Below are 25,251 nucleotides of genomic sequence, written 5' to 3'. Positions count from 1 at the left end.
ATATAATTTGCCCGATCCTAGGACTGAGACGGAACCTACCGGGAAAAATAGGTGATCTACCATACGCGCCCAACAAAAGCTTGTATTTGGACTTCAGATCCGATCATCGACACGCCTCTGCCGAATGAGCATTTTCAAGACTACTAGTCTAAGGTCCGTGTGTGCAAAAATGCATTTTTCCGACTTGAGAAATTCAAGGAGGAAGCGGTGCGGAACAGCCACTTTGTAGTCAATATACCTGAGAAATGGATTGAGATCGAAGAGGAAGGGCTAGGTGTTGTGAAGAGCCACGAAGACGTGCCTGCCTTAGCACGACTATCTCATTTCCTTCCCGTATTTGATGTCCATCAGCCCACTGCCTTGGACTATTTCAGTCATTCGTCTACCATAGATTCGATGACCGTACGCAGAGAGGTCATACAGTGGTGAGAATCACTTTGTTTTACTCTTCGCAGATCGTGGCATTTATGACTGAAATAAGACTCGATAGATTCAAACTGATCAAATACATGTAAAATACGAATCGAACAGATAATTATTGATTGAAAGATGATGATGATCTATCAAAAAGACCATCTAAGCTAAGATAGCTACCAACATAACCATGGCCGTGCCGATCATCTTTAGCAAAGACCACTGAAGGGTTCCAGACGCAGCGCCAGTGTAGACAGCGTACGCCGCGCTACTCGTGCTTGAAGCGCTACCTGTACTCACTCCACCGCTCTGGCTACCCTGTTGTCCCATGTGTGCCGAGGAGGCAGAAGCAGTAGGAATGCCGCCAATGCCGGAGCCATACATCGTCTTAGCCAGGGAGGAGGTCATTGTGGGTTGGGCGACGTTGGGCTGCGTCATCACAACAGTTTTGACGTACTGCGTGCAAGTATCACTGCTGCCACATGATTCGACAGTGTAGAGAGCGGTGTATACTGCAGCCACTCCTGAGCCTGAGCCAGAGCCAGAGCTTGACTGGCCACCAGTTGCACGGGAAGATCCAGATAAAGCCTCGACGGTGGTCTTAGGGAGAGCCGAAACTGATTCCGTGGCTTGAGAATCCACACCGACAACCTGAGTGGTGACTGTGGCGCCCTCGGAGGGAGATGTTGCCTGTGCGGACGCAGCAATTGCAGTAGTCCCTATAGCCACGGTCTCGGTGGTCAAGTAGGTTGTCTTGGAGCGCAGGGGACAGTTGGTCACAGATGCTGGACAAGCCAAGACAGTCGCGACTCTGGTGGTCCAGATAGTGGAAATAGTTGACTCGGAGCCTCCATTTCCATTGCCCTGTGCACCAGCACCTTCACCTGTGGATCCTGAAACAGACGAGGTCTGAGTAGCACCGGCAGCCTCGGTTATGGGGCAGATTGTTGTGGAAACAGCAATAGCTTCAGTGGTAACAAACGTTGTCTTTGATCGCGCAGGGCAGTCAGTAACGGAAGATGGGCAGGCAGTGATAGTAGCAGTGCGGGTGTTGAAGACGGTGGAAGTGGTAAATCCAAGCTCCTCAGACTTTGTAGCAGCTTCGCCTCCTGAAATGGAAGGAGATGTGGTCTGAGTGGCATCAGCGACCGGGCAGACCGTTGTGGTCACCGCAATGGTCTCGGTTGTCAGGAATGTTGTCTTGGACCGCGCAGGGCAGTTGGTGACAGAAGAGGGACAGGCAGTGATAGTGGCAGTGCGGGTGCTGAAGATGGTAGAGATAGTAAACTCAGGTCCCTCCGGCTTCACAGATGGTTGTCCACCTGTGAGAAGGGATGTAGTCTGGGTGGCATCGGCCACCGGACAGACTGTCGTCGAAACGACCACAGTCTCGGTGGTCACAAACGTAGTCTTGGAAGATGGCGGGCAGTTGGGGGTCGCTGAAGGACAAGCTGCGATGGTAGCGGTCCGAGTAGAGACAATTGTGGAAGTAGTCGACTGAGCCGTAGAGCCTGCAGGAGCAGAGCCTGTGGGAGTAACTGTAGTCTCTGGGAGAGGGTTACCCGACTGGGCAGGCACTCCTCCAGATGGTTGAGGGTTTCCAGAGGCAACGGATCCTGGCACAGAAGTTCTGGCTGTCGTCTGGTGGAGAGGTGTCGAAGTAGGAGCCGACGACGACGAGATGGCAATGGGCTTGGAAGATGAGCATGCAGTGCGGTGTGGCCGCGATAGAGAAGTATGAGTCCAATGGTGACTATGGTGATGATGATGATGCACAGAGTGAGTGGGCACCGGCTTAGAGTAAGGAGTAGAAGTACTAATCGCTGCCGAAGACGATGATACCACGATAGCAGAGGATGCCAGTGTTGCCCTGGAAGAGGGAACAGATGATGAACGAACGCTGCAAGCTTTGCGACTAGGTAAGGCCCTGGAAATATAAGTCCAATGAATGTGGTGGTTTTGGTGGTGGTGGTGGTGAGTCGCCTGGGGAGTGGGAGTCGTAGTTGGCTGGACAGTCACAACTGCGACTGGGTCAGCAGTCGTTGTCTCAGTAATGGTCTTTGCGGAAGCAAAGCTTTGCATAGCCAATGCGACGAGGACCCATCCTCGAATTAGCAAGCTTCCCATGTTGAAAGAGTGACTAGGGTAAGAAACCAAAGCAAAAAAAAAAAAAACAAAAAAGAAGGACTGATGAGAATGAACCTAAGAGCGGGACTCCTGTATATAGATCGCTAAGGGTTCACCATAACGTGCACACGGACAACGCCGACGAAGTGAAACTTAAGACTATTTGAAAGTTGCGAGACAGCTCACATTGCCCTGTTTACCTTTCCCCATTTCCTCGACTATTGACGCCCGATGGGGCCGTGAATCGGGGATTTCGCGGTGGAACCGTGGGTCAAGGTCAAAATAGCCGGCGAACCAGCTTCCCCTAAACAAAATCCAGAAGTATTTAGAGCCAGCATAGATATCCAAAATAATCTCGAAATCACACGCATTTTTATTTTTCTCGGTGAAAAACGAAAGACAATGTCGATGTTCCGCTCCACCGTTGCGGCGGTTCTAGCCGCTGCTGGCAGCATCTCATCTAGCGTGCCCGTCAGCAGTCAAGCTCCTGTCCACACTGCCATCTGCAGTACGGTGCTTGGATTATCCCCAGTTGCTTCAGTGCCTACGACCACTATCACTCGTCGCATTCATGACCCGTCTCCCGTCGTGGTCTTCTCCACGATTCAGGACACCGTCACCGTGACTCCAGCAGTGTCAACCCTGACGGCGACGGACTATGAGACCACCACTATTACTTCCACTGCAAGCACTGTCACAGACGTGTTCTCAACAACGTCGACTGAATTTGATACTGCCACTTTGACGGTCACCCCTGATGACATTACCTCGACGGCCGTTTCGACCGTGTCGATCACCGTCACCACCACCTCAACGATTGCAGCCTCTGATTCCTTCACTCCCATCGTAGACACATTGACTACCGCTATGCCCATCTACAATGACAAGCGATCATTCGAGCCCTCCCTGGACAATGACTGCTCTCCTATTCTGGACGATTATAAGTACGCCCAAGAGGTTGTCTGCCTTGAGAAGATTATCCTCAAGACCACGACAATCTCAACTGTGACCGAGGCGCCCACCACTGCCACCGCTGCTGCTCCTTCCACCACCGTGACAGAGACCAACACCATCACCACCAGCTCCGTGGTCGTTCCTGACGATGTCTCCACCACACTCAGCTACAGCACTACTTCCACCATTACCGAAACTTCCACCGCGCCTGCAGTGACGGATACCGTGACAGCTACAACCACCATTACGGCTGCCATCAGCACTACCTCTACCTACGCGGCATGCGCTACCAACAACATTGCTGGCGTTCCTCTTTCCTCGGACTTTGGCGGCTTAGCAGGAGATTACATCGGCACGTTGGCCTGGAATAACGTTCCCGGCTACACCGTATCCGTTAATGCTGTCTCATCTTCCGTTGAAGATTGCTGTATCAGCTGTCAGGAAGACTCGGCTTGTGCCTTATCTGGATACTACGAGTACAGCAGCTCGAAATATTGCTACCTGATCAAGACAACCACCTGTTCCTCGTCTACCACCTATGGTTGGGCTTATTTGACCTCTGACGTGTTGACATATTCATTTCAGGCGTCCAATGGAAACTGTGGTCAATGGAGAGAGTCGTCATAGGATGTGGAGTATAGTTAGTGCTGGTGTTAGTCAAGTTATTTCGGCGGGGTATCCTCCCTTTGCCCCAATCTATGTATAGATTTCATTTACATATGACTATCAGGAGTAAGACTTTCAAAATCGGGCAAATTACTGGATCACAATTTACCTCGTTGGTCCGACGTTTCTCTTATTGATCATTTGACATCTGCGACCCTCGCTAATTCAAATTGTTTCGGGTCCAGGGGGCTAGTTCATCATAGCGCCTGTCTCGAAAGGGACTAGCCCGAATCCAGATCCAGATACTCTTTCACTTAAACGTTTAGCGCCGGCTAAAAAAAAACCCCTTTGGTACCTGACCAACGTGCCTGACTAGTGACGCTGTCAGCAGCCGCAGGCCCACTTGGCATGCGGCACGTGTTTTCGGCCAATCGGAGGCTCTGGTCGGCTCTGAAAGCTGGCGCTGGCATACATTCGCATAGTGTCTGGCCACTCTGGGCGTTGCCCTTCCGTTCTAGTGCTCGCCCTCGCCACTTTGTGATTACTGATGAGTTTTAACACGCCTCTGAGCGGCCTGACCTCGTCAGTTATTCTACTGTAATCGGAAGTCATAACTATACCAGTGGGACTTTCATGAATAAGGCTTAGAGAACTGCGACCGGTGGAATATGGGTAATCCTTGTTTGAGCTGGGTCATTGAGACTATCAACACGATTGTAGGAAAGCTACCTTGGCTGTAAATGTTCGGATATTTAAAGTGTACCACTTCACTGGAATTGAAGTTCGAGCCTCGTCACGATCTCCCGTGGCCTTATTACCACTGCCACTGCTAGGCCATCCTCCAGGGTGGTGCGCGACAGCGAGATCAAACTGACGCCTCCGAGGAAAGGCACCTACAGCTCTCACTTCATTCATTTCTTTTTATAGACTCTTGCTTGTCATGCTAGATGGCTACCACAAAGTTACTTTCATAGTCTTAATGTTTGGACAGGCTATTATTCTATGATATCGTAGAGAGGGATGGCCATTGAAAGATTATATAGCGAATTCCTAGCTTCTTGCACCCAAATAGAAATGGATAGTCACTGAAGATATGATCTCAAAAAACCGGCAGAATTTCCTTGGCGGTCACCCAGTTGACAAGTTGATATGGATTATTGTACACAAATAAAAAAAAAGAACTAAAAACTTCACAAAAACATACAACAGCCATACTATGGTGGTGCTCACCTAGCGCCCATCGTTCGGTGCTGGGCGGCTCGACGCTTTACGCAGTCGGCCTTCAGGCGAGTTCGGGCGGCTTCAGGCGGTAGCTCACCCACCTGAATATTCTGCACCTACGGGGGTGAATTCTTGTCCCAAAATGTGCCTTTCTACATTTTGATCAAGGGAAAGATTTCGCGATGCGGGAGCAGACACCATGCCCTTGCTGTTTGGGCAATTGTCGCTGGTAGCCCTCAAAATTCACTCCTATCCCTCTGCCATTTCCTCTTGCTTCAAGTCGAAGGTAATTATGATAAATAAAGACCTACTGCCGACTTATACCTGTAACGTGGTAAACCCAAGCGACTTCAATAACTCCGAAATCAGACGGACAGTCCTGCCGCGTACAGAGAGCGACTATAAGCGTATTCTAAGTCTTTCATAAGTCGGTGTGTAGTTCTCTATAGAAGTCTATAGATTAACTATATTTTAGATTCATTAAGCTGTATCCCGAAGCTAAACCCCTCCCAACCTCTAGACCTGTAAGTCCTTCTAGACTAGGCTGCTAAAGGGAAACATGGCAGATTCTGTTATGGGGTAAATAAACCTCGTTAAATGCAATGCTCCTTTGCCGTCCCATGAGGTAGCGGGTGCTACGTGACCTGCTGGTGATGTTATGTCGGAGCAGCAGGATTGGTGGAGACCCGGAGAAAGGAGATACTAGTTATAGATCTACTAAGATTAGTCATGTTTATGCCTATCTAAATTGCCAGCTAGGGGCTCCATAGTAATTTAGACTGAATGCGATTTCCATTGGTACAGCCAGATGGCTTACTAAACTGCGTTCCAACTTGTTATAAAATTAATACTAATTCAATACTAATACCTAGATGTGTCCAGCCTCTCGCATTGACATCTGAGGCCCAGAATTATGGCAAATATGAACTTGAATAATAGGATTGGCATATACAGTCTAGCTTTATCTGTGCAGTGAGAATCTTTTCAGCGGGTTTCTGTATGTTCAGTATAGAAATCATCGGTGCTTCCTAGGAAGCCTCAATCGGAAATAATGGAAGAATGGAGTAGTAGTATCTTTGATCAAACCCCCAGCTGTACAAGAGTCTCATGTATCTTATTTCACTTCCACTTCCGATAAGGATGGAGGATCTTTGGGTGGCAAACTGTCTATACGAGTGCCCCATCGATTTGGTCTTTTGCTTCGCTCTTGGGCTTCTCTCCAGAAATCGAATTCCGAGGGTTGAATCCGCATTGATCCTGGGAAAAAAACGGGAACAAGAGATAATCCCACCCCAGGATATAACTCCTCGGCTTGTCTGATGACATCGGCGACTCGATGACCACGAATTATGCGCTTGGTATTATGAATGTGGATACCGAGGGCACTAGGGCTTCGCGGAAGTCCAACGCAGACAATGTTTTGAATACTGCCTAGCACACCAATCCCAAGAAGATCTATCAGCCATGTTAGTTATTGACCAAAATTGAATCGAACTTGGACTTACACCATGCATCGTTTTTCAGGCCTGCAGCCATTACGAGAAGGAAGACCCAGTTTGCTGCTAACAGGGCTGTAAGTAGCCTCGTGCAACGTGTCGCTCGCACGGTCCTAGTTCCTCGGGCCAGAATTTCGAGGTCCAAACCAACACCCCTTTTGCCTAGGATCAATATCGCATGACGGCTTCCATTACCATGAGTAAGTATGATGTCGGAACCGCCGTTTTTTGGACATGCCCATTTTTCTCGTCTCCATTGAGGAAGTGAGGCTTGTAATAAAGCAAGACAGCTCCCATAGAGAGTTACGAGCAAGCTTCCCCATTGATCGTTGAGTATCCATGGAATGGACGCGATCACCAATTGCAAGAAGATAACGACAAAGCCTGAATACCAAATGTAGTCTCTTATTGGAACACCATGATCACATGTAGGCCTATCAATCACCTCGTATACGGAGATACGAAGAGCCTCCCATGGTCGTGTTGCGGGCTTAGCGCTGAAACTGGACGCAATCTTTTCTTCAAACCATTTCGTCTTGGAGTTTCGGGTACTTTCTGTGCGGTGAGTTTGCTCATTGCGCATTATCTTATCAACTATGCGATTTGAATCTCGAAGCAGTCTGCCGAGAACCCATGATGTCGTCGTCCGCGTGTGGCCACTGTGCGCGCCAATCACTATTACATCTGCGATATCCGATTCGGGCATTAAATTTCCGTCTAACGACCGATGAGTAAGTTCAATGTCAATCTAAAGGTGTTCATCGATGTTTACCCCCAACAACAGCGGTCAAGGCTCGCACTGAATATGCAACCCATCCAAATGAGAAGGCGACCGGTGTGATGTATCGCCCCGCGAGCTGGGCCACCGCTTGTTGAACTATTTCCGGACCCAGCAGCAGTAAAATTGAGAATATGTCTCCTGGATTCGTCAATTGAGATACAATCTCGCCGGCAGTAATCGCAGGACTGCTGATAGCATTTCGTGTGGCGTGTTTCGTAATCACTGGATTCGAAGGGGCCATATTTTGATTAAAAAAAATATCCTTCGTCTTGGTCTTGCTCCAGAACTGGGAGTTGGTGCCTTGCGATATTGAAAGGGGGGGGGGGGGGGTCGAGGTGAAAATTCAGGGGCTGGGCGCTTGAAAGATGGCCTTGTTGGGTACCTAGTCGAATACGAGGAGGGGGCAAGACCGGAAAGAAAAGGGAAAGTTAGGTATTTATTGTTTTGTCAAGCTGACTAGCCCTCGATTACCAAAGGTAGCTTTAGTGTGCTCAGAATACCTAGCTGTAGGTATGCAGCTAAGGTACAAACTTATGGTAGGTTGAGTTCTACTCAGGAGGACGAGGGGCGATCGTTGCTTCCTGGTCAGGCTGACTAGGTTGAACGGAGCGCCCGGGTGATACCTACTCTAATTAGCCTCAAGCCACGCGAATCTAGCACGTTATTATTCAGGTTGAGGTAAGCAGCGCTGTTAAATTGTTGGATCCTGTCGATTCACCCGAAAGACTTGCATGTGTTGGTCATGGTCACAGCCACACCAGCTGAAAAAAACTCGTATGCGTTAGCAACTGCACGTTGCCGCCATTGATGTGCACAGTCCAATCGTGATTAATTCGCCACTCAACACTCAACGATCTATTTATGGTAAAATGTGACCCCTATGAAGTGGTTGGCACGGAGAAGAGCCAATCGAGACTACGGTGCAATCTTGACCAACTAAAGAAGCCACGTGTGATAAATTTAATGGCAGAGCCTCTCTCCCAGCATGAGACGAGCGAGACAACAAACCCCCGAACTGTAAATAAGAATGATTTATAGTCAGTGCCCCTAGTTCCATACCTTCTCTTTCTCTAATAATCTGTCTTCATTCGATTTTGACTAACATCAGGTCGCTCCTGAGTATTATCATATCAGAATGTTTCATTGGTCACATTTGAAGTCTGGTTACACGCTGGACAATTTGAAAGAGGTGTCGCTTCGGCTCTCGAAGAATGATCCCTGGATAATCCCCTTTGACACTGAAAAACCCTTGATATCAAAGGCGAAAGGATATATGCCTCGTGATAGGTGCCAAAACTATGGACAAGGTGATATCATGAAGGTAAGGACAAACTGCGATGTAAACTTTCCAGGACGTATACGAAAGCTGATGAGTGAAACTTGAGGGAAGAATGCGGGTTACTACCGGAGACCCTCCGACTCATACGATATTCCTCCCTTATATAGAGTCTATCTCTTCTGCCTGTTTGCAAATCTCGTAGAATGCGAGAACCAACAGTGCAGGCAGCTGAGAGACCAGATGGGCCAATATTTCCCTAAGAAGGTATCCGCTTGGCCACAGTTTCGAGATTGGGTTTTGGTTCGAACATCATGCTTGATAACCTCAGGCATGATCAAGGGTGTCAATGAACACGATGGAGTCACTGCTTTTTTTGGTGGGATCACGAAAGTGGGTGCACCGCCAAACGACCTCAGCACAGAGATCTATGAAATGGTCGATTGGATGAGTAAAGTAGAGCTTTATGAGAACCTGGGGCGGACTAAGAAGGAAAGTCGTGTGGGATATTATTGGGAGCAAGCAAGCCCATCCCACTACCGACATGTCACGAGCCCTCCATCTCAAGAGGTTTACGAGCCAAAGATAATGGAAGCTTTGAATCAGGCGCACGCATTAGGGATCTGCGAGAACCGCTTATTGAATATTATCTCTGCCAGTGAGCGAGCAGATTTTGATCTGCCTGCACTGGTCACAGATATTACCATCACGAGGCAACCTAGGAATTTCACACACAGAGAAAGCGCTGACCGACTCAATGATGCTGCAAAGACGATGCACATTCCAAGAACGCAAAACATTGGTCATACTGAGTGTACTTCAACCATCTGTCACTTTGCAACTATCGACAGTACGCGTGTTTCCATACTTCACAAGTGTGCGAGCCGGGGATGTCGAACGTGGAGTCCATCCGAAGAGGATTTCAACCGGCCCGGACCGTACACCTGGTGTATCAGCAATGATGTTCCTCGGCCTGGGCAAGGAAACTATGCCGCTATCTCTCACGTCTGGTCGGATGGAACTGGTTCCGCCAATGACTCGGTCAATCGATGCTTATTTGATTACTTCTGCAGCATTGCAAAAGCCGAGAAGTGCAATGCCATTTGGTGGGACGCTATATCTATTCCAAGGGAGACCAAGGCGCGTGCCTTATCCATCAGGCGGATGCATCGCAACTTCTCAGATGCCAAAATTACCATAGTCCATGACCTATACACCGCAACGTACCCTTGGGCAAATGACGGCAGTCCCTGCATCGCTTTGGCTCTCTCACCATGGTTCACACGTGGCTGGACTGCGTTGGAGCTCCTGGTATCGAAGAATGTGAAGGTAATTTTTCAACATCCCAATGACCCGAAAAGATATGTGATCAAAGATCTGGAAACAGAAGTCCTTGCTTCACACCCTGCGTACTGCAGTCGCGGGCACTGGATTGCATCAACGGCTATTCGGCGATTGCGTCAGATGAAGATCCAGAGCGTTACCGACCTTTTACATCTACTTGCAACTCGAAGTACAACCTGGGAAAGTGATCGGCTAGTGATAGCTGCTCTTGTTCGTGGTCTCGACACTAATGTTCAAGGTCCGGATATAAAAGCGGCTTTGACTCGGGAAATCATCACCTCGTTCCCGAAAATTGATCCTTCCTTCCTCCACCATGGCTATTCTTTGCCTCGGAAACAGGGAATTTTCTCTTGGTGCCCCTCAACTCTGCTCCACGGCGGCAAGCCCTTTGTCTCTCCCGGTTACAACTCCACAGAATGGCTGAATGTTTCCAAGGATGGCACACTTATCGGCTCCTTCACGATGAAAATACTAGAGGAGAATGACAAAGACAGTCTATCCGCCTTTGCTCAAGAACCCGCTGCGCGCAGCAGGATCAATATGGCTTTGCGCAAGTGGCGCCATTGCATGCTTATCTGGCCCCGACTGAGTAACGGGATGCTTAGAGACCCAGCGATCCTCGTCACAGTAATTGAAATTGGGGTTATACCTCCAAGCCCGACAAACCTGCTTGACTGTAGAATGGAAGGTACTGTTTACGGTGGCCTGCCCTCAAGTGGATATCACGTATCGGTTCGTTTGGGCAAGACGAGTGACAGTCCTTCAAAATCTGCACGCGAACTATATGACCTGTGGATTAAGGAATACCTCAACGTTTGTACATCGATGTTGAATTAATGAGCATGTGACGAATCGGCGCCGGATTTTCACGATGTGCTGCTTTAGCACAAAGATAATTGTAATGTAGTTTAATTCAGTTTTAACTGGTGAAATACACCATGCGTTCAGCCACGGGGGAACCCTTTAATTATGGTTTTTTCCATGGAAGCGAGCCATTCGCTTCTGCATCTCTTCTTTGGTCAGAATCTTCACTACGCTCTTGGAGAAGTGATAACCAATACCAGACCAGACGGTTGCAATAGCAACAGTGGATCTATTTTCCGTTATCAGCTCCAGCTCTGATCAGGATCAGTTTAGGCCACGAAATTAGGCACGGGCGGGGAGGAGGCTGGGAGGAAGAGCCACGTCATCGCTTCAGGGGTATTCAGGGCGGCGTGGGTGAAGAATAGAGGGGCTTCAGGGCGTTCAGCTGAAGCGGTCTGAAGGGGCTGAAAAGTAAAGCGACTCGGGCCAGTCGTCCCAACCAGTCACCAAAAAACGGGTTATCACGGACATACAACAGTCAGGATTCGCATGTGGTCACCCACCATACTACTAACTAACCGGCGTGTGGCTTAAATGCGGCCAGTAGTTCGGTGGGTGCCGCCAGGGTGAGAAATGGGTGAGAGCCGCTTTAGCGTCGCGCGACCGGGGGTGAGAAGGGTGAGTGCGCAATATTTAGGGTGAGAAGCAAGGTGAGAGCGGGTGAGAATCGCCCCCTGTCTCGCGACGACGCACTGACCTTCCAAGCTGAGCGAGAGAACAGCGTCATTGGGCCACGATTCTCAACTGAAACGGGTAGCGTCTTGGCATCTGCACACAGCCCCCTCAATGGAGTGATTTTCGAATGTACTGTAGACATGAGGCCATTATCTCTACAGTTTGACTAATATACTGCTTTGGTTGAAGTGCGCTAAGGGTGAAACTATGCGTATATGAATATCATTATGTTGCCTACTCTAAGCTTAATAGTGTTAGCGATTGCTTGAAAGTACCTAACTAGTTAATTGTAGATGCTTAGTAAATTCAATACACTTTCCTCTTCCTACAAAAAGCTGCATAGGTTCTTCAGTTTATATCGAAGCTTGTCTTATTCGAATCATCTCCCAATCAAACATAAGCCTTTATGTAAGTTAGCCAAGGCTGAGATATTTAAACAAATACCTCGAAGCTTTATGTTGACGACAACAAAATCTAATGGCTTTCACCAGCGTATAAATTGGTCGGAAGAGTTACTGGTAGATCACTTCATTATTCTTGCTGGCATACAGTTGCTCCATTATTGAGATATGGTCCCTAGAGATTATATTCTCCGTTGACTGTTAGAAAATCATCGATTCAGCGGTATAAGTGCCGCCGCTATGGATGTTCTTTCCAGCCGTGGAATTACCATTGAAGACTTGGTGTATTGGTGACGGGCCTGCTTGTTTGTAATTGGACTTATCTTCAATCGGTCTTGATGTCCCTCTCCATTTCTTCAACATCCTTTTGCGCAGGCTGCCGCCGCCGCTGCTGCATAAAGCTGCCATTCTTTTCCTTTGTGGCTATCTGCGGAGTCACACACTCCTTTAACCACGATGGTAGGGATAATGTCCCATCAGTCGGCTCTTTCCATTTCAAACCCAAGAACACCTTCCTGTTCATCAATTTGGTCGCGGTGTAAAGCAGACTTGATGACTTGGTCTCCCGAAGCTAGTCCACAGAAATATACTGTAGGACAGTGGAATAAATTACTTTGATCATTCTTATTTGTTATTTGTGTTCGAACTCGCGGTATCACCTTGCTGAAAACACAGCCAAGCTCGGTGCAAGACATGTTCAAGGCTTCGGTAAAGATATCGTCGTTTAGGCTTACGCATTGGGCACAAAACATATTTCCACGTGTTTTTGATTGTAGCTTACTTCAAAAAGGTTATCTTTGGAAGCTCCCGGATATCCTGAAAGTGGGTAGCCTGCTGTCGATTTAAAGATGGTGTCAAGGTCCACTCGCATTGAATTTCTGATATCTGCCTGAACAGCTTGGCCTTGGATTTTGGATATGAATCCCGCGATCTCCACGTTCGGTCTGCCCAGATTATCTTGCAGCATATTCTTGCGAACAAAGGCGTACGGATACAATCTTCCAAAATCGATTTGGACGAGGTATATACTGATGGTAACATCTCCTAGAAAGATGTCTTGTTTGTGATTTCCACCGAAGAGCACACCGCCACATATACCGATTAGCAAGCCCATTTGGATGCATAGAAAATTAATATTGGCATTACTTGCAACGTTGGAAGCCAATATCTTGCCCATGCGAGGCATATGAACTAGCACCACAAAGTGCTGATGAATCCGACCGAAGGTATAGCTATTGGTGTCACCGTGAATAATTTCATCTTGTTCTTCATGTTCCCACACGTCATCGAACATGGTCATCATTGCGTCCGCCTCGAGGCCCAGGGCGCAAAAAATGGCGATCTCAAATGAATGGCGATCTTGAGGTCTTATAGATTTTTGATTTAGCATGGCTCAGTTTCTTGATCGGGACGGTTCTATAGTTGTAGGGTTGTGGCAAGAATGGAAACATACTGGTAAAAAAGACACGCGGAAAGAAAGACTTAAGTGACTGATGAAAACCACGTGATGTAAGTAGTTGTTTGTGTTATTACTCTTATCATGCTGTTGAACACGTAAGCTACTAGACATGTCAGCTACCCCGCACAGGCTCTACGCTGATACCAAGGATCAAATTGGCATTTATACGTTCAGAAGTGAAGTCCACCAGCTGAACGGCAACAACATCTACGGCTCTATCTACCTTTCTGGATCCGATGATTGATTTTTATCTGGACATAAGCTACGCTTATTTCGCAATCTGTAAAGCCGTAGCTAGGCTGTGCCGTAACCCGCAGAAACCCGCACCCGAACCCGCCCGCTTGCATGAAGCTAAGCTAATTTGAGGTTTTTTTTCTGCATTGAATCACTTGAATCCTTTTAGATATTTTTTCAGTACTACTCAGGAAAGATATCAGAATTGATGACTTTTGAATCGGAGATTGTGGGTAAATCCGCAATCCGGCAATCAAGTCTTCCACGACCCATCACGTAAATCATACATAGCGGTGGTCATTTCCATTGCAAATTTGAGTTCGACTTGCCGATACATTGACAAACTTCAGTGCTGTTACAAATAACCTCGTTAAGATTGCCTATCTTCCTCTGAAAATGCCCGTCAAAGTCAACTTTCTCAGCAAGGGCTTGAAGATTGTCGGCAACCTTTACACCCCTCAAGAGTCAGCTTCAGATCGCAAACATGCTGCTATTGTTGTCGGTCATCCTTGGGGCGGAGTGAAGGAGCAGACTGCAGGGCTCTATGCAGAGCGACTGGCCAGCAATGGCTTTATCACCCTCAGCTTCGACGCTGCTTACCAGGGTGAAAGCAGTGGTGAGCCTCGTGGTCTCGAAGACCCCTCGCAGCGAGCCGAGGATTATCGAAGTGCAGTTAATTATCTCTCAACCCGAAGCGATGTGGATCCCGAGCGCATCGGAGCTATGGGTGTTTGCGCAGGTGGAGGCTACGTTTCCTTCGCGACACAGACCGATTTTCGCATCAAGGCCGTGGCCACCGTCAGTGTGGTCGACAATGGTGGGCTTATGCGGAACGGCCTTGAGGGCACTGTCGCTGCCACGGATCGTGCTGCGCTTATAGAGAGTCTGAGAACTGCTGGAAAAGCTCGCATCGCAAAGGCTCGTGGAGAGAGTCCCAGTCTTGGTCCTATTGTTCCCGACAACGCGGCCGAAGTTCCGGATTACTTGCCTACCCTCTTCAAACAAGGGTCTCAGTATTATCGCACTGATCGTGGAGCACACTGCAACTCCGTTAACCGATTCCCCACACGAAGCGTTGATCTTATGGCTGACTATTCGTCCTTTGCGTTTAACGATCTTATTTCACCTCGTCAACTGTTGATGATCGCTAGATCTACGGCGGACACCCTTTATTTTAGCAAGGAAGCGTTTGAGCGGGCACTCGAACCTAAGGAATTATTTAAGATTGAAGGCAAGACCCACATTGATCTATACGACGATACGTTGGTCACTCCGCCGAAGCATTTTAACTTCATGACCAAGGCACTGTATGATTAAGTATTTTCGTTTGTCTTACCAACGCAAGGTTCGGATTTGAGAATACAATTATTCAAGCACTAGTTCGAAAATCATATTTCTTCAGGATTACATAGCAATTTTCGGTAGGGCACTACTTCGAAGGAAATTCCAAACTGTATGGGTTTAAGTCCGCATTTCTGTCGCCAGTCATTTGTTGAGCTTTGAATATCATCACATGCCGTGAGCGCCCAATCTAGTTCTTAGCAAAGTCCTCAATCGTCTCCTAACCCTTTGGATCCCACGACTCACCCCGAACTACAAGACCTGACCCTTCTGTTGAGCAGCCTAAGAATCCTAGGATGTCCGTATAAAGTTTACTTTCATTAAGGGCATCTCCTGCTAGAAGGAGATTATCGCGTAATCTCGGTAATGGGAGCAGATCAAGCCAAGGGTTGTGTGGAACTATGTGCTGAAGCATCGTCGGCTGCAGGCTCATGGGAAGGGGATCCGCCGGGGTGTTCATTTGCGCTGGGCCAAGAGCGTTAAATAATGACAGAGCATCTTCTTTTAACCAATTCGTTCCTAGCCCTAAAATTAAAGCATTGTATGCCATCGCTTTGAAGACATTGAAGTGAACCAGTGTCAAGAGATTCTCTGCGCTTGGAGTACCCCGTAAGGATTGATTGTAGGCCCAGCTTTCAATTTTGGCCATTAGACTTTCGATGGTCGTAGAGTCAAAATCGCACAGGCTAGCGGGGCCTCGAAGTCCGGGGAAGTTATAGATCGCTGCATTTTCTGCGGAGGTAGGGATGGGAGCTGCAGGAGCTATTTTCCGGCGAGACAATAATTGCGGCTCTTGAGCCGGTTGGAAAATTCCATAACCAGCGGTAGCTAGAAGCGATCGATTCATCTTACGTTGTCCTAGATCGGTTGACAGGTTATTCGCTGAATAAAACACCAGTGTAATGAACCGAGCGAGACACTTACGGTATAACCGTTGATTTAACCGGTTCTGCAATTTTTTCCGTTCTAGTCGATCGACAACCCCGGTCCAGTCCTCTTCGGGATTACTGGCGCGCTCCTGCTGCGGCATTTTACCAACGAGGATATAAGGGTGCTCATTTCCGGGGACTTGCATATTGACAATCTTACACCTCGGTATGTTGTCTGTAAAGATCAGTGATGTGGGGAATAAATTGGTTAAAGCTGGACTACAAGCCATGCGGATATTTGTGCCTGGATGACCGGGCTAAAAGCCTTTAATTTCCGGGCCCGTGGACTGAAGTTCGCCACTTATTTGGCTGTCAACCCGATGTAGTCTAGCTCGGATCATATATTACCGGTTGTAAATTACACTTGTAAAATCGCCTTTTACAGATGTTTTGACCAACTGTCCAGTTACAATATCTGGACCAAGTTTTTACTTCAAAGTTGTTCTCACTTCATCGAATGAGTTTTCTCTGTATGTTTAGTGCTGTATCTCTCAAATTATGCATGAAATAATGCTGCTCCAATAAACTACTCAAACATGTTAATACATATACACGAAACCCGCTAATGCAGCGCTGCAAAACATGGTCATTGGAACATACAAGTCCCTCTCCACAAAGTATCCCAAAATGCGCCCGGAATTTTGTGGCGCAGTAACACAACCTGTCATATGGAGCAGCGTACAACAAATATGTAACTGAAGGAGACTTTTGAAGCGCTTGGCTAATAAAATACAGTGGCCCCTATAACGGGACTCCTATCTATGCAGAATGTACATATGTTGTGCATTCTTCAACCAGATAATTCAAGTAAACACCCATCCAGACATTCGGTTCTGCACATGGTGAAAAAGTTCCGGACCAATCGAAGAAGAAAAAAGCTCCACATCTTGTCCTAGCAAATTCTAAGTGTCAAGAATCCTCATTTTTCGGCAGTCGCCTCAGGCGCCTCAGATTTCGCATTGTTGTGAACCCTTTGTATGTACTCCTCAGACAGCGCAGCATATTTGCAGCGGCTCCGAATAGATTTTCCGAATTTGTAGAAAATCAGCGGAAATGGCATGCAGAGAACAGTGAGAAAAGCAGGGATGGATGAGGCCCAGTGAATACCCAAGCCATTATACATGTATGTTGTAAACAAAGGGAACACTGCACCGAAAATTGACCGCAAAACGGCATTGGCAGCCAACACGGAAGCGGCGAATATGGTGTAGGAATCGATCAAATAGCTCATGATTCCCAGGTAAACCAAGATGAGTCCAAATCCAAATGGAGCACCGGCAGCAATACTGGCCATCCAATGAACCGAGGGAGAGTTGGTCCAGGCAAACCAGAATAGCCCAATGGGAATGCAAACAGACGCGACGACTACCGGTGGGAGGCGTGATTCTGGGGGAGCAAGACCACCGTGTCGATCCACAGTCCGTAAATATCGCATGTTATCGGGGATCGTGTAGAAGATACCAATAATCATGCCGACCAAAATTCCCATAAAAGCAAGTCCACCGACACCTTCATTCCATCCTCTCAGCTGCTGGTATACGATTGGAAAAGCAGCGAACATCATGAAAAGTGCGCCGTAAATAATGGCAATATATATCGAGAAGATAAGAACAATCGGTTCTCGAAACAAAAGGATCCACGGGCGCAGTAGGGAAGTACCAAACATATGGGCGATTGACACATTTTCTTCCGCGATATCGAACTTTGTTTGATAGACGTTTCCAGTCAGCTGCGTTAATCGAGCCGCCCGCCGCCGTAGTAGGATTGGAGCGTAAGTTTCCGGTACAAAAAGTGCTGTAACAATCCATATAAGCCCCGCAAAAGCAGCCAGAAACCCTTCAACCCATCTCCAGCCGACATTCATTCCCATGAATCCGCCAATGGATGGGCCAATAGCAGGTCCCATGAAGGGGGCGGCCGCAAAAAGACTGAGAGCCAGCCCTCGCTGTCTAGCTGGGAACATATCACTGATCACACCACCGGCGTTGGTCAAAGGCGATGATCCGAATGCGCCAGCAAAAAAACGAAGGATCATCAACGTCTGAATATTCGTCGAACCAGCACAACCCGCAAAAAATGCAGCCATGCCGCCCAAGGAGATAAAGAATGGGTATTGTCTTCCAGCAAACTCGCTGACAGGAGCCCAAACCATGGGTCCCAGTGCGAAACCAAGAACGTAGAGAGACATGCCTAGAGTGGCAACTTCCGTCCCAATATCAAAGTAATCCATGACTTGATCAACGGCACCCGAATAGGCCGATGATCCAACGGCCACTACCAAGGTCGCAGTTGAAACAATGATAGTAATCACCACTTTCTTTGGCAGACTGAAGAGCATTGGATTGCGAGGGTCATCAGGAATCCAGGATACAACAAAAGGGTCGGCTTTCGTCCCTGATCCAGGGTACTGATAGTCCAAAACACTTTGTGTGACTGCACCCTGATCTAGCACCTGGCGATAATAAGGTATCAAATGCTTGGAAATGGGGCGTGGGGTGTTCCCTGGCTGGCATTCTGGATCGTTGTTAATCATGCTTGCAATGCAGGAGGTGGTAAGTCGTTTCTGCAATCTGGAGGCAGGTTTAGGTGAATAATAGGCTCCATTTTATAGCTACTGGATGGTACGCAAGTCAAAGACCCAAGCGGCTTTAATCGCTGACAACTATGTAAAAAGTGTTAGTTTCCTCAAATGCCGACTTCCGATAAAATATATCCCCTGAATCTTTCGAATTGGTCTCCACTAATATCCCAGACCACAATATTGATTACCTATGATTGTTGCTGCAGATCAATCTACTTTTCTTTACGGATAATCGGCACTTCAACACGGGACTCGGCACTATGGAAAAACTGACCTCGGTTCCCGGTCTTAAGTTTCTTTAAAACCGAATGGCCATAATAAAAATTTCTATAACATGACTGTGCCTCTCGCATTCCCACAGATCACAACAGCGCATTGTTCTCGAGTCTAAGTAATTTTATTCAAAGAGTGAAATTTGATAATTAATCTCTAGACCGCAATGCCACCTCGCGAAATGATTGCGCTCGCTGCATCAGCATGGAGATCGTCTGCCACCGTTTTCCAGATATTGCAAGTCCCCACAATCTATATGCGGATTCGATAGCAAGCCACGCCCGATCAACAGAGGGACAAGATGGCCTAACACAAAGCTCAGTGAGGAGAAGAATAAGCAAATAACATCTCGTAGAGCTCTGTCGGAAAAGCCATGTCCACTTGGCAGTTGGAGCGTATGAATCAATAAAGCAATGAAACTCCACTCCTTCCACAGCAGCCATGAAAAAAGAATCCAACATATTTTTTGGCAGATTGAAGACATCATAATGGGAGACCGGATGGTGAATCATAAAAGACAATCTCGGCACGATATAAGCGAGACCAACGTATAGTCGACTGGTGGGATCAGTCAGGTCGTAGTTGCCAAGATAACGGGTCTGAAAACGTCTAGCCAGACCTTCAATCACCGCCCTGCATTGATCTATACAATCACAATTTGCATCTACCGAGCGTTGACACGTTTTTGGGATTTTCCTCATTTGATAGTCGGCAAGGATCAATTCAGACCGCATGTTGGCGAATGTCATCTCAGTAAATCCCTCCCTCTCCTGAATTGGGTTCGTCGACTCCAGAGAAATATCCTCATCATTGATATTTAACGGCAGGCGGACGTCGGAGATGAAGTCATTTATTTCGCAGTCCGTGCCAAGGGCCTCCGATGAGCGCACATCCAATAGGCAAAGATGCCACCAGAGCCTGCGACGCATTTCAACTTCAAAGGCTTCATTCCAAGAATAGCCCCATCGAGGTGCATATTAATTTGCCGAGCCACGCGACGTAATACTGTTGTCATTGCCCAGACGTAGGAAGAGTCTGCATAATGTTTGTGCATGCAAGATAAGTATAGAACTGCTGCTTGCAGAAGGCTGACGTTAGTTGTTGCCAACAAATTTGCTTTGGTGAATGCTCTTTGTGTTGCTTGTTTGTAGCGAATGATAAGCTGAGTACGCTCATCTCCCAGCTCTTGGACACACTGTTCATCTGTCAAGCTGATAACAGCCGAGAGGTAAACCACCAAAAGTAGAGTCCTTGAGCTCTGGTCTACAGACTCAGGGTCCGTCGATGCTTGCATTATCAGGGCTTGGATGGTCGGCTTATGTAGAATCGGTAGGACCGCTGCGACATTTTCTTTGTAAATCTCCCATAGGATAAAGGACTGGGTAGGTGTCGGATAGATTTCTTTATTGGTAGATGAGGCGGAAGAAAAATCGAAAAAGCTCATCAGCCCGCAGGCCGGGATAGCAGCAGAATTAATCGTTATCGATGATCCAATTTCGGAACAATTTACTACTATCTGTGTTCTCCCATAGATTTTGTAAGCACTTATAGGCAACCTAAATCAAAACGATGTTGATTTACATAATCTACATACCTCATGCAGCGCATCAGTACCCAATCTGCCACGTATATACGCACTGTCGAGGTCTTCGAGTAGCTTGCCGAAGGGGATGTCGTTGTGTTTCAAGCATTTTATCGAGTCGTGATCGGCTTGCCTTGGGATAGCAGGCTGTCTAGGAACACTGGATTGAGCTTCCTCTCCTCTCATCCCGTGACGGGGGACAGAATTAGAAGTGTCGTTCATCAAAGTACCGACTAGTCTTTCTAGTGCCGCCAATCGTCTGTCTAGAGGATCCGGGCTTTGATAGACCATTTCTTTTAGCTGATCTGAACGAGTTAGATAGAATAAGTTTGCAACCTGATATTATTCTAATTGAGATTAGAGTTTGACGCTAATAAAACTAGCTGTTCCTTTAAAAACGCGATCAGGGCAGTTGTGGAAGGTTTCGGAATACACGGCACAGAGAGCCACAGACTCACCGGACTTAAAACATAAAACCCGATAGTGGCTGACAGGTGGAGCGGGGATTGTGGAGCAGGCCCACAAAGTCAATTTGAGCTGCTGTCTTGGCGTTTCCTGGTTGGCGTCACCTCACGTGACCCATCTAGCATAGCAAAGTTCACGCAAGCAGAAATCATTTATACTCACTAGATCGGATGCCGCAGCGCTCATACGGATTACAGTATAAACAGAGCAGGTTTACCCGTGAAAGGAAAGTTCAACGCATACAATGCGAACTATAACTTAATTGATAGAGTGAAATTTTATTTCTCATAGGAATATATCTAATCATAAACATCATTCATCCTCCAGCTCCAGCATCTGCAATGTCTTTGTCCAAAGCTTTGACGCCCCATCTGCATCGTATGCCCATGGGGCATAGCCCGGGGCGTAGCGCCCTTTAGCAGTATCATGCGGTCCGGCAACCTGACAATTATCTAAGTATTTCCCTCCCTGGCCTTCTAGCTCTTTTGCCACGGCCGCCCACACAGTCGTGGCTGCCCCTTGTTCTGGGCTCTTCCAGTAGTTTGACACGACATCGTCATTAGCCCAGGTGGCCTTCTGTTCATCCGAGACATGACGCAACAGCTCCGTCTGGATTCCACCAGGGTGTAAACTGAAGGCATGTAGACCATGAGGCCCATAGCGCCTCTCAATTTCGTTAGCGGCCCAGACGAGAGCTGTTTTACTCTGGCCGTATGCCTTCCACGGTTCGTATTCACCCGCAAGGGTGATGTTATCGAAGTGGACACTCGAGGCTCGATGGGCGCTAGAAGCGACAATGACAATGCGAGAATTGAATTCGGGGACTGACGAGGCCAGCAGCAAGGGCTTCAGAAGGTAGAGTAGAAGGAAGTGAGCGAGGAAATTACTCCCAAACTGCGTTTCAAATCCATCGGCTGTTCGGCCCTCCGGACATGCCATCACTCCGGCATTTTCAATTAGAATGTTCAGAGTTTGGCTTTTTGACAAGAATGTTTCGGCACATTCGCGAACCGAAGAGAGAGAGTTGAGGTCAAGGTGCAAGAAATGGACCCGAGGGCTGTCAGCAAGGTCGCTCAAAGTACTCTGCATTTTTTTGACATCACGGGCCGTAAGATAAAGCGTAGCACCGGTCCGGTAAAGTGCCCGTGCCGTTTCAATACCTAGGCCTGAAGAGCACCCAGTGATGAGGATACTCTTACCGACTAGGCCGTCCTCAAGGTTTTCGTCTTTGATGATTTGCAAAGCAGTTGGACGGGCATCGCCGGGTCCCTTGGTGGAAACGTGAAGGGGAGCATATCTGGAACCCATGTTGAAATTTATGGACACTGTAGAAATCTATCAAGATTTATGAAGGAAGAGAAACAGTGATATTGTAGAATTGCTGCAAGCTTAAATAGATATTGCTGGTGGGTGTTTCATTAGAGAAAACATTTAACTTTGGTGGTTTTAACGGGTCTTGCTTAGTCGGAGATAGAAACTATGACGACTTGTTTTTTATGCTACCTCCGCCTACCTCCGAAGACAATAAATACGAGTCATCAATGACAAGATTACTAACGTAATTCACTTGCGAGTGGCGCATACAAGTGATTGACATACCCCTAAATACCAGAAAAACAAAACAACATATTTGAATATGATGTTCATAACCTAATACCTCAACAACCATTTTATTATCACATTCAATTACTTACCGATAGACATTGATAAAGATTTTTACATACGTACATCAATCACAAATAAATCAAACCCTTATATAATACCAAATCGAAAATCACACTGCTGAGCCTTGAAAATGTGTATAATAGCCAACATCTTTTTGATATTCTCAAATTCCTTAGAGTCACTAAGTACTGTTTATAATAAATTACATAGCAATGATAAGTTCCTATAAACCACAATTGTGGAGATAATGAGGTTTAATTTATTGTACTTACTATAGTGCTTAGGAGTGCGCCGCTGCCTATGTGCACTCATGTATGAATTACATTAAGTAACGTGTTTCACTAGCGGCCCAATCATACCAGAACACCTGTCAAGGCCTGTTTTTAATGACCATACATCTTAATAACTACTCTACAGCTTGGATTTCGTATCATTTTCGTGTATATACATCGATAAGATCCTTCTATAATCTATAGGTATTTGAAGCAAATCAAAAAGCTAGATGATAACGATAACATAAAATTACGCTGTAATTAAGTTCCTTGAGCCATAAAAATGTATATTCTTATTTCACTAGTAGAAAATCCCCAATACAAGTATTGTAATAAGTATCTGCAATCGGACTTTTCAGTATGAAATCTATACAAGTAACTTTAAGGCATCATAATTTATAGCCTCGACTATGGTGTTCTGGTATGATCGGGTCGCTTATTTAAGACGTTAACAGAAGCCGGAATTGGCGTACTAAGAACCGTATTATAATAACATCTAACTAGCCATATACCAAAGTAGCAGCAGAATCTCAAACTCACGATATGCTCTCTTAGACGGTCTTAGAATTATAATCTGGTGTCAAGGGCATTAGCAATACCTTGACCACGTCTTCGACCTCATCCAAGGCGAAAATGTTTTTAATCATGTTTTCAGCTACCTTCTGCTCCAGAGGCAACGCCGAAAAGGGTACACATCGAAGAAACTTTTCCACAAAGTCTTGCCTTCCGAATGGATTCTTAGGATGGCCCTTGACATACACGTGTTCGGTGGTGATTCTCTGCCCATCATGTAGTGTAGTCGTTATCCGGGCTCCCCAGTCAGAAATGGATGGGTCCTCAGCAGCATCGATACGCGAGATCAAGTCATGGATTTGAGGACGTTGACGAGCTTGTTCTGAATAGGATTGAGCAAAGACAACTTCGTCTACTGCAGCGGTTGCTACTGCGTAGGGCAGGCTGAACTGGCATTCGTGCACTGTCTTAGGCTTCCACTTCTGATCCACTGGTTCACATACTGCCTTCCATCCCGATGGAGACACATCAATGTGGATGTTTGCAATGTCATTGACGGCAAAATTGTTCGTGCGCATTTGTTGCAAAATCCCATCAATCGAAGAGTGTGAGAAGTAACAAGCACTGTAGCCCTTGCTGATAATCTGTGTCATCTCCCACTGCTTCCCTAGATTCCTAACCAATGCTTCTGGGTCGGTCTCCCAGCGTGCCGTCTGGAGGAATCCGTTGGCACCTGTCAAGACCTCCTGTCGTGGCCCAGTAATTCCGCGCTCAGCCAATAGACAAGCTGTGATCGCGGACTGGCAGACCAAGCCATGGTGAACGCGTACCATCAATGTCGCCGGTGCGTAGATTCCCATCGTATGAGGCTGGGTCATAGTCCGTGCTATCCCTTGGGCGTTCTCTAATTGTTCAGGAGAGAGGCGGAGTAGTTTTCCGACAGCTGCCACTGCACCAAAGATGTAGTGTCCACCGCAGTCGTTGGCCTTGATAGCGCTGCTGATGACTTTATAGGCGGTACCAATACGAACAAGGACCTCCTGACCAACCACCAGGGCAGTGAGGAAGTCTCTCCCTGTGATCTGCGGTCGCAATCCGGTTGCTGCAAGCAAGCTCGCTATCACGTACTCGCTAATATGCCCTGCCTCTTCATGGAGATCACCGCAGTCCATTGCTCGTGGCATAGGTCCGATAGCTAGTGCTGCCTCAGCAGCCGGTACGCAACCGCCGTAGAATGGCAGCACCGTCTGGGGCTTGCCGCCTTTTCCTTTGACCAATTCCACGATAGCTGGTATCCCTTCCATGCCAGAGCCCCCAATCGTGACGGCCATTCCATCCAGAAGGGTGCACTTGGCGTGATCAATGACCTCAGGTGGCAGATCTTCGTATTGTGTTTCAACTACCATCTGGCACAGCAAATGCATAGGGTCGGCAGGCCTCTGGCTATCGACGGTGCTGGTGAAGCCACCTGAGATCATCTTAGACTGAGACATTTTCCTTTCTTTCGTGTTGCTGTTCTTCGGAGCCCGTAGGTAGCAGAATAGGATATTGAAAGGAGCGTTTTGTTTGTGTGTGGATTCGGAGGGTGTTCATAAGATGCTTTTGTATATCTTGATAGATTGAATGGGGAAATGAAAGGGTATTAAATAATTATTGCAAGCTCTCTATCATCGTCACTTAAGACGTTCTCCACCAAAAGCCAGCAGCTCACGGCTTCTATTATCCGGAAAATCATACCAGCATGCTCAGAACTAGAGTCAGGCAAATAGCATGCAAAG

General features: G+C 47.2%; 10 protein-coding genes across 10 annotated transcripts; 3 read left to right on the top strand and 7 right to left on the bottom strand.

The window, feature by feature from the left end:
• Window positions 1-576: 576 nt before the first annotated feature.
• Window positions 577-2,541, bottom strand: N7520_003650 (uncharacterized protein; the record flags this gene model as incomplete). The annotated part of the gene is made up of 1 exon (XM_057137585.1): window positions 577-2,541. One exon carries the CDS (start codon window positions 2,539-2,541, stop codon window positions 577-579), a length of 1,965 nt encoding a protein of 654 aa, XP_056998050.1.
• A 402-nt stretch (window positions 2,542-2,943) lies between these two features.
• Window positions 2,944-4,122, top strand: N7520_003649 (uncharacterized protein; the record flags this gene model as incomplete). The annotated part of the gene is made up of 1 exon (XM_057137584.1): window positions 2,944-4,122. The coding sequence occupies one exon, from the start codon at window positions 2,944-2,946 to the stop codon at window positions 4,120-4,122; it is 1,179 nt and encodes a 392-aa protein (XP_056998049.1).
• Window positions 4,123-6,436: 2,314 nt separating this feature from the next.
• N7520_003648 (uncharacterized protein) lies at window positions 6,437-7,840 on the bottom strand (the record flags this gene model as incomplete). Its single annotated transcript, XM_057137583.1, has 3 exons — window positions 6,437-6,777; window positions 6,828-7,535; window positions 7,591-7,840. The coding sequence occupies 3 exons, from the start codon at window positions 7,838-7,840 to the stop codon at window positions 6,437-6,439; spliced, it is 1,299 nt and encodes a 432-aa protein (XP_056998048.1).
• Window positions 7,841-9,208: 1,368 nt separating this feature from the next.
• On the top strand, window positions 9,209-11,056 carry N7520_003647 (uncharacterized protein; the record flags this gene model as incomplete). Its single annotated transcript, XM_057137582.1, has 1 exon — window positions 9,209-11,056. The coding sequence occupies one exon, from the start codon at window positions 9,209-9,211 to the stop codon at window positions 11,054-11,056; it is 1,848 nt and encodes a 615-aa protein (XP_056998047.1).
• A 3,192-nt stretch (window positions 11,057-14,248) lies between these two features.
• N7520_003646 (alpha/beta hydrolase) lies at window positions 14,249-15,169 on the top strand (the record flags this gene model as incomplete). Its single annotated transcript, XM_057137581.1, has 1 exon — window positions 14,249-15,169. One exon carries the CDS (start codon window positions 14,249-14,251, stop codon window positions 15,167-15,169), a length of 921 nt encoding a protein of 306 aa, XP_056998046.1.
• Window positions 15,170-15,413: 244 nt separating this feature from the next.
• On the bottom strand, window positions 15,414-16,268 carry N7520_003645 (uncharacterized protein; the record flags this gene model as incomplete). Its single annotated transcript, XM_057137580.1, has 1 exon — window positions 15,414-16,268. One exon carries the CDS (start codon window positions 16,266-16,268, stop codon window positions 15,414-15,416), a length of 855 nt encoding a protein of 284 aa, XP_056998045.1.
• Window positions 16,269-17,041: 773 nt separating this feature from the next.
• Window positions 17,042-18,655, bottom strand: N7520_003644 (MFS transporter; the record flags this gene model as incomplete). The annotated part of the gene is made up of 1 exon (XM_057137579.1): window positions 17,042-18,655. The coding sequence occupies one exon, from the start codon at window positions 18,653-18,655 to the stop codon at window positions 17,042-17,044; it is 1,614 nt and encodes a 537-aa protein (XP_056998044.1).
• A 1,171-nt stretch (window positions 18,656-19,826) lies between these two features.
• N7520_003643 (fungal specific transcription factor domain-containing protein) lies at window positions 19,827-20,849 on the bottom strand (the record flags this gene model as incomplete). The annotated part of the gene is made up of 2 exons (XM_057137578.1): window positions 19,827-20,354; window positions 20,571-20,849. The coding sequence occupies 2 exons, from the start codon at window positions 20,847-20,849 to the stop codon at window positions 19,827-19,829; spliced, it is 807 nt and encodes a 268-aa protein (XP_056998043.1).
• Window positions 20,850-21,335: 486 nt separating this feature from the next.
• Window positions 21,336-22,331, bottom strand: N7520_003642 (short-chain dehydrogenase; the record flags this gene model as incomplete). The annotated part of the gene is made up of 1 exon (XM_057137577.1): window positions 21,336-22,331. The coding sequence occupies one exon, from the start codon at window positions 22,329-22,331 to the stop codon at window positions 21,336-21,338; it is 996 nt and encodes a 331-aa protein (XP_056998042.1).
• Window positions 22,332-23,511: 1,180 nt separating this feature from the next.
• N7520_003641 (MmgE/PrpD family protein) lies at window positions 23,512-24,966 on the bottom strand (the record flags this gene model as incomplete). Its single annotated transcript, XM_057137576.1, has 1 exon — window positions 23,512-24,966. One exon carries the CDS (start codon window positions 24,964-24,966, stop codon window positions 23,512-23,514), a length of 1,455 nt encoding a protein of 484 aa, XP_056998041.1.
• Between the last annotated feature and the right edge of the window lie 285 nt (window positions 24,967-25,251).

The sequence above is a fragment of the Penicillium odoratum genome (genome assembly GCF_028828045.1).
Source record: "Penicillium odoratum strain IBT 22623 chromosome Unknown utg000003l_segment0_segment0, whole genome shotgun sequence".
In the NCBI taxonomy this organism is placed as follows: Eukaryota; Fungi; Ascomycota; class Eurotiomycetes; order Eurotiales; family Aspergillaceae; genus Penicillium; species Penicillium odoratum.
Note: the sequence above shows the minus strand (reverse complement) of the source record. Positions and strands in the feature narration are given on the sequence as shown.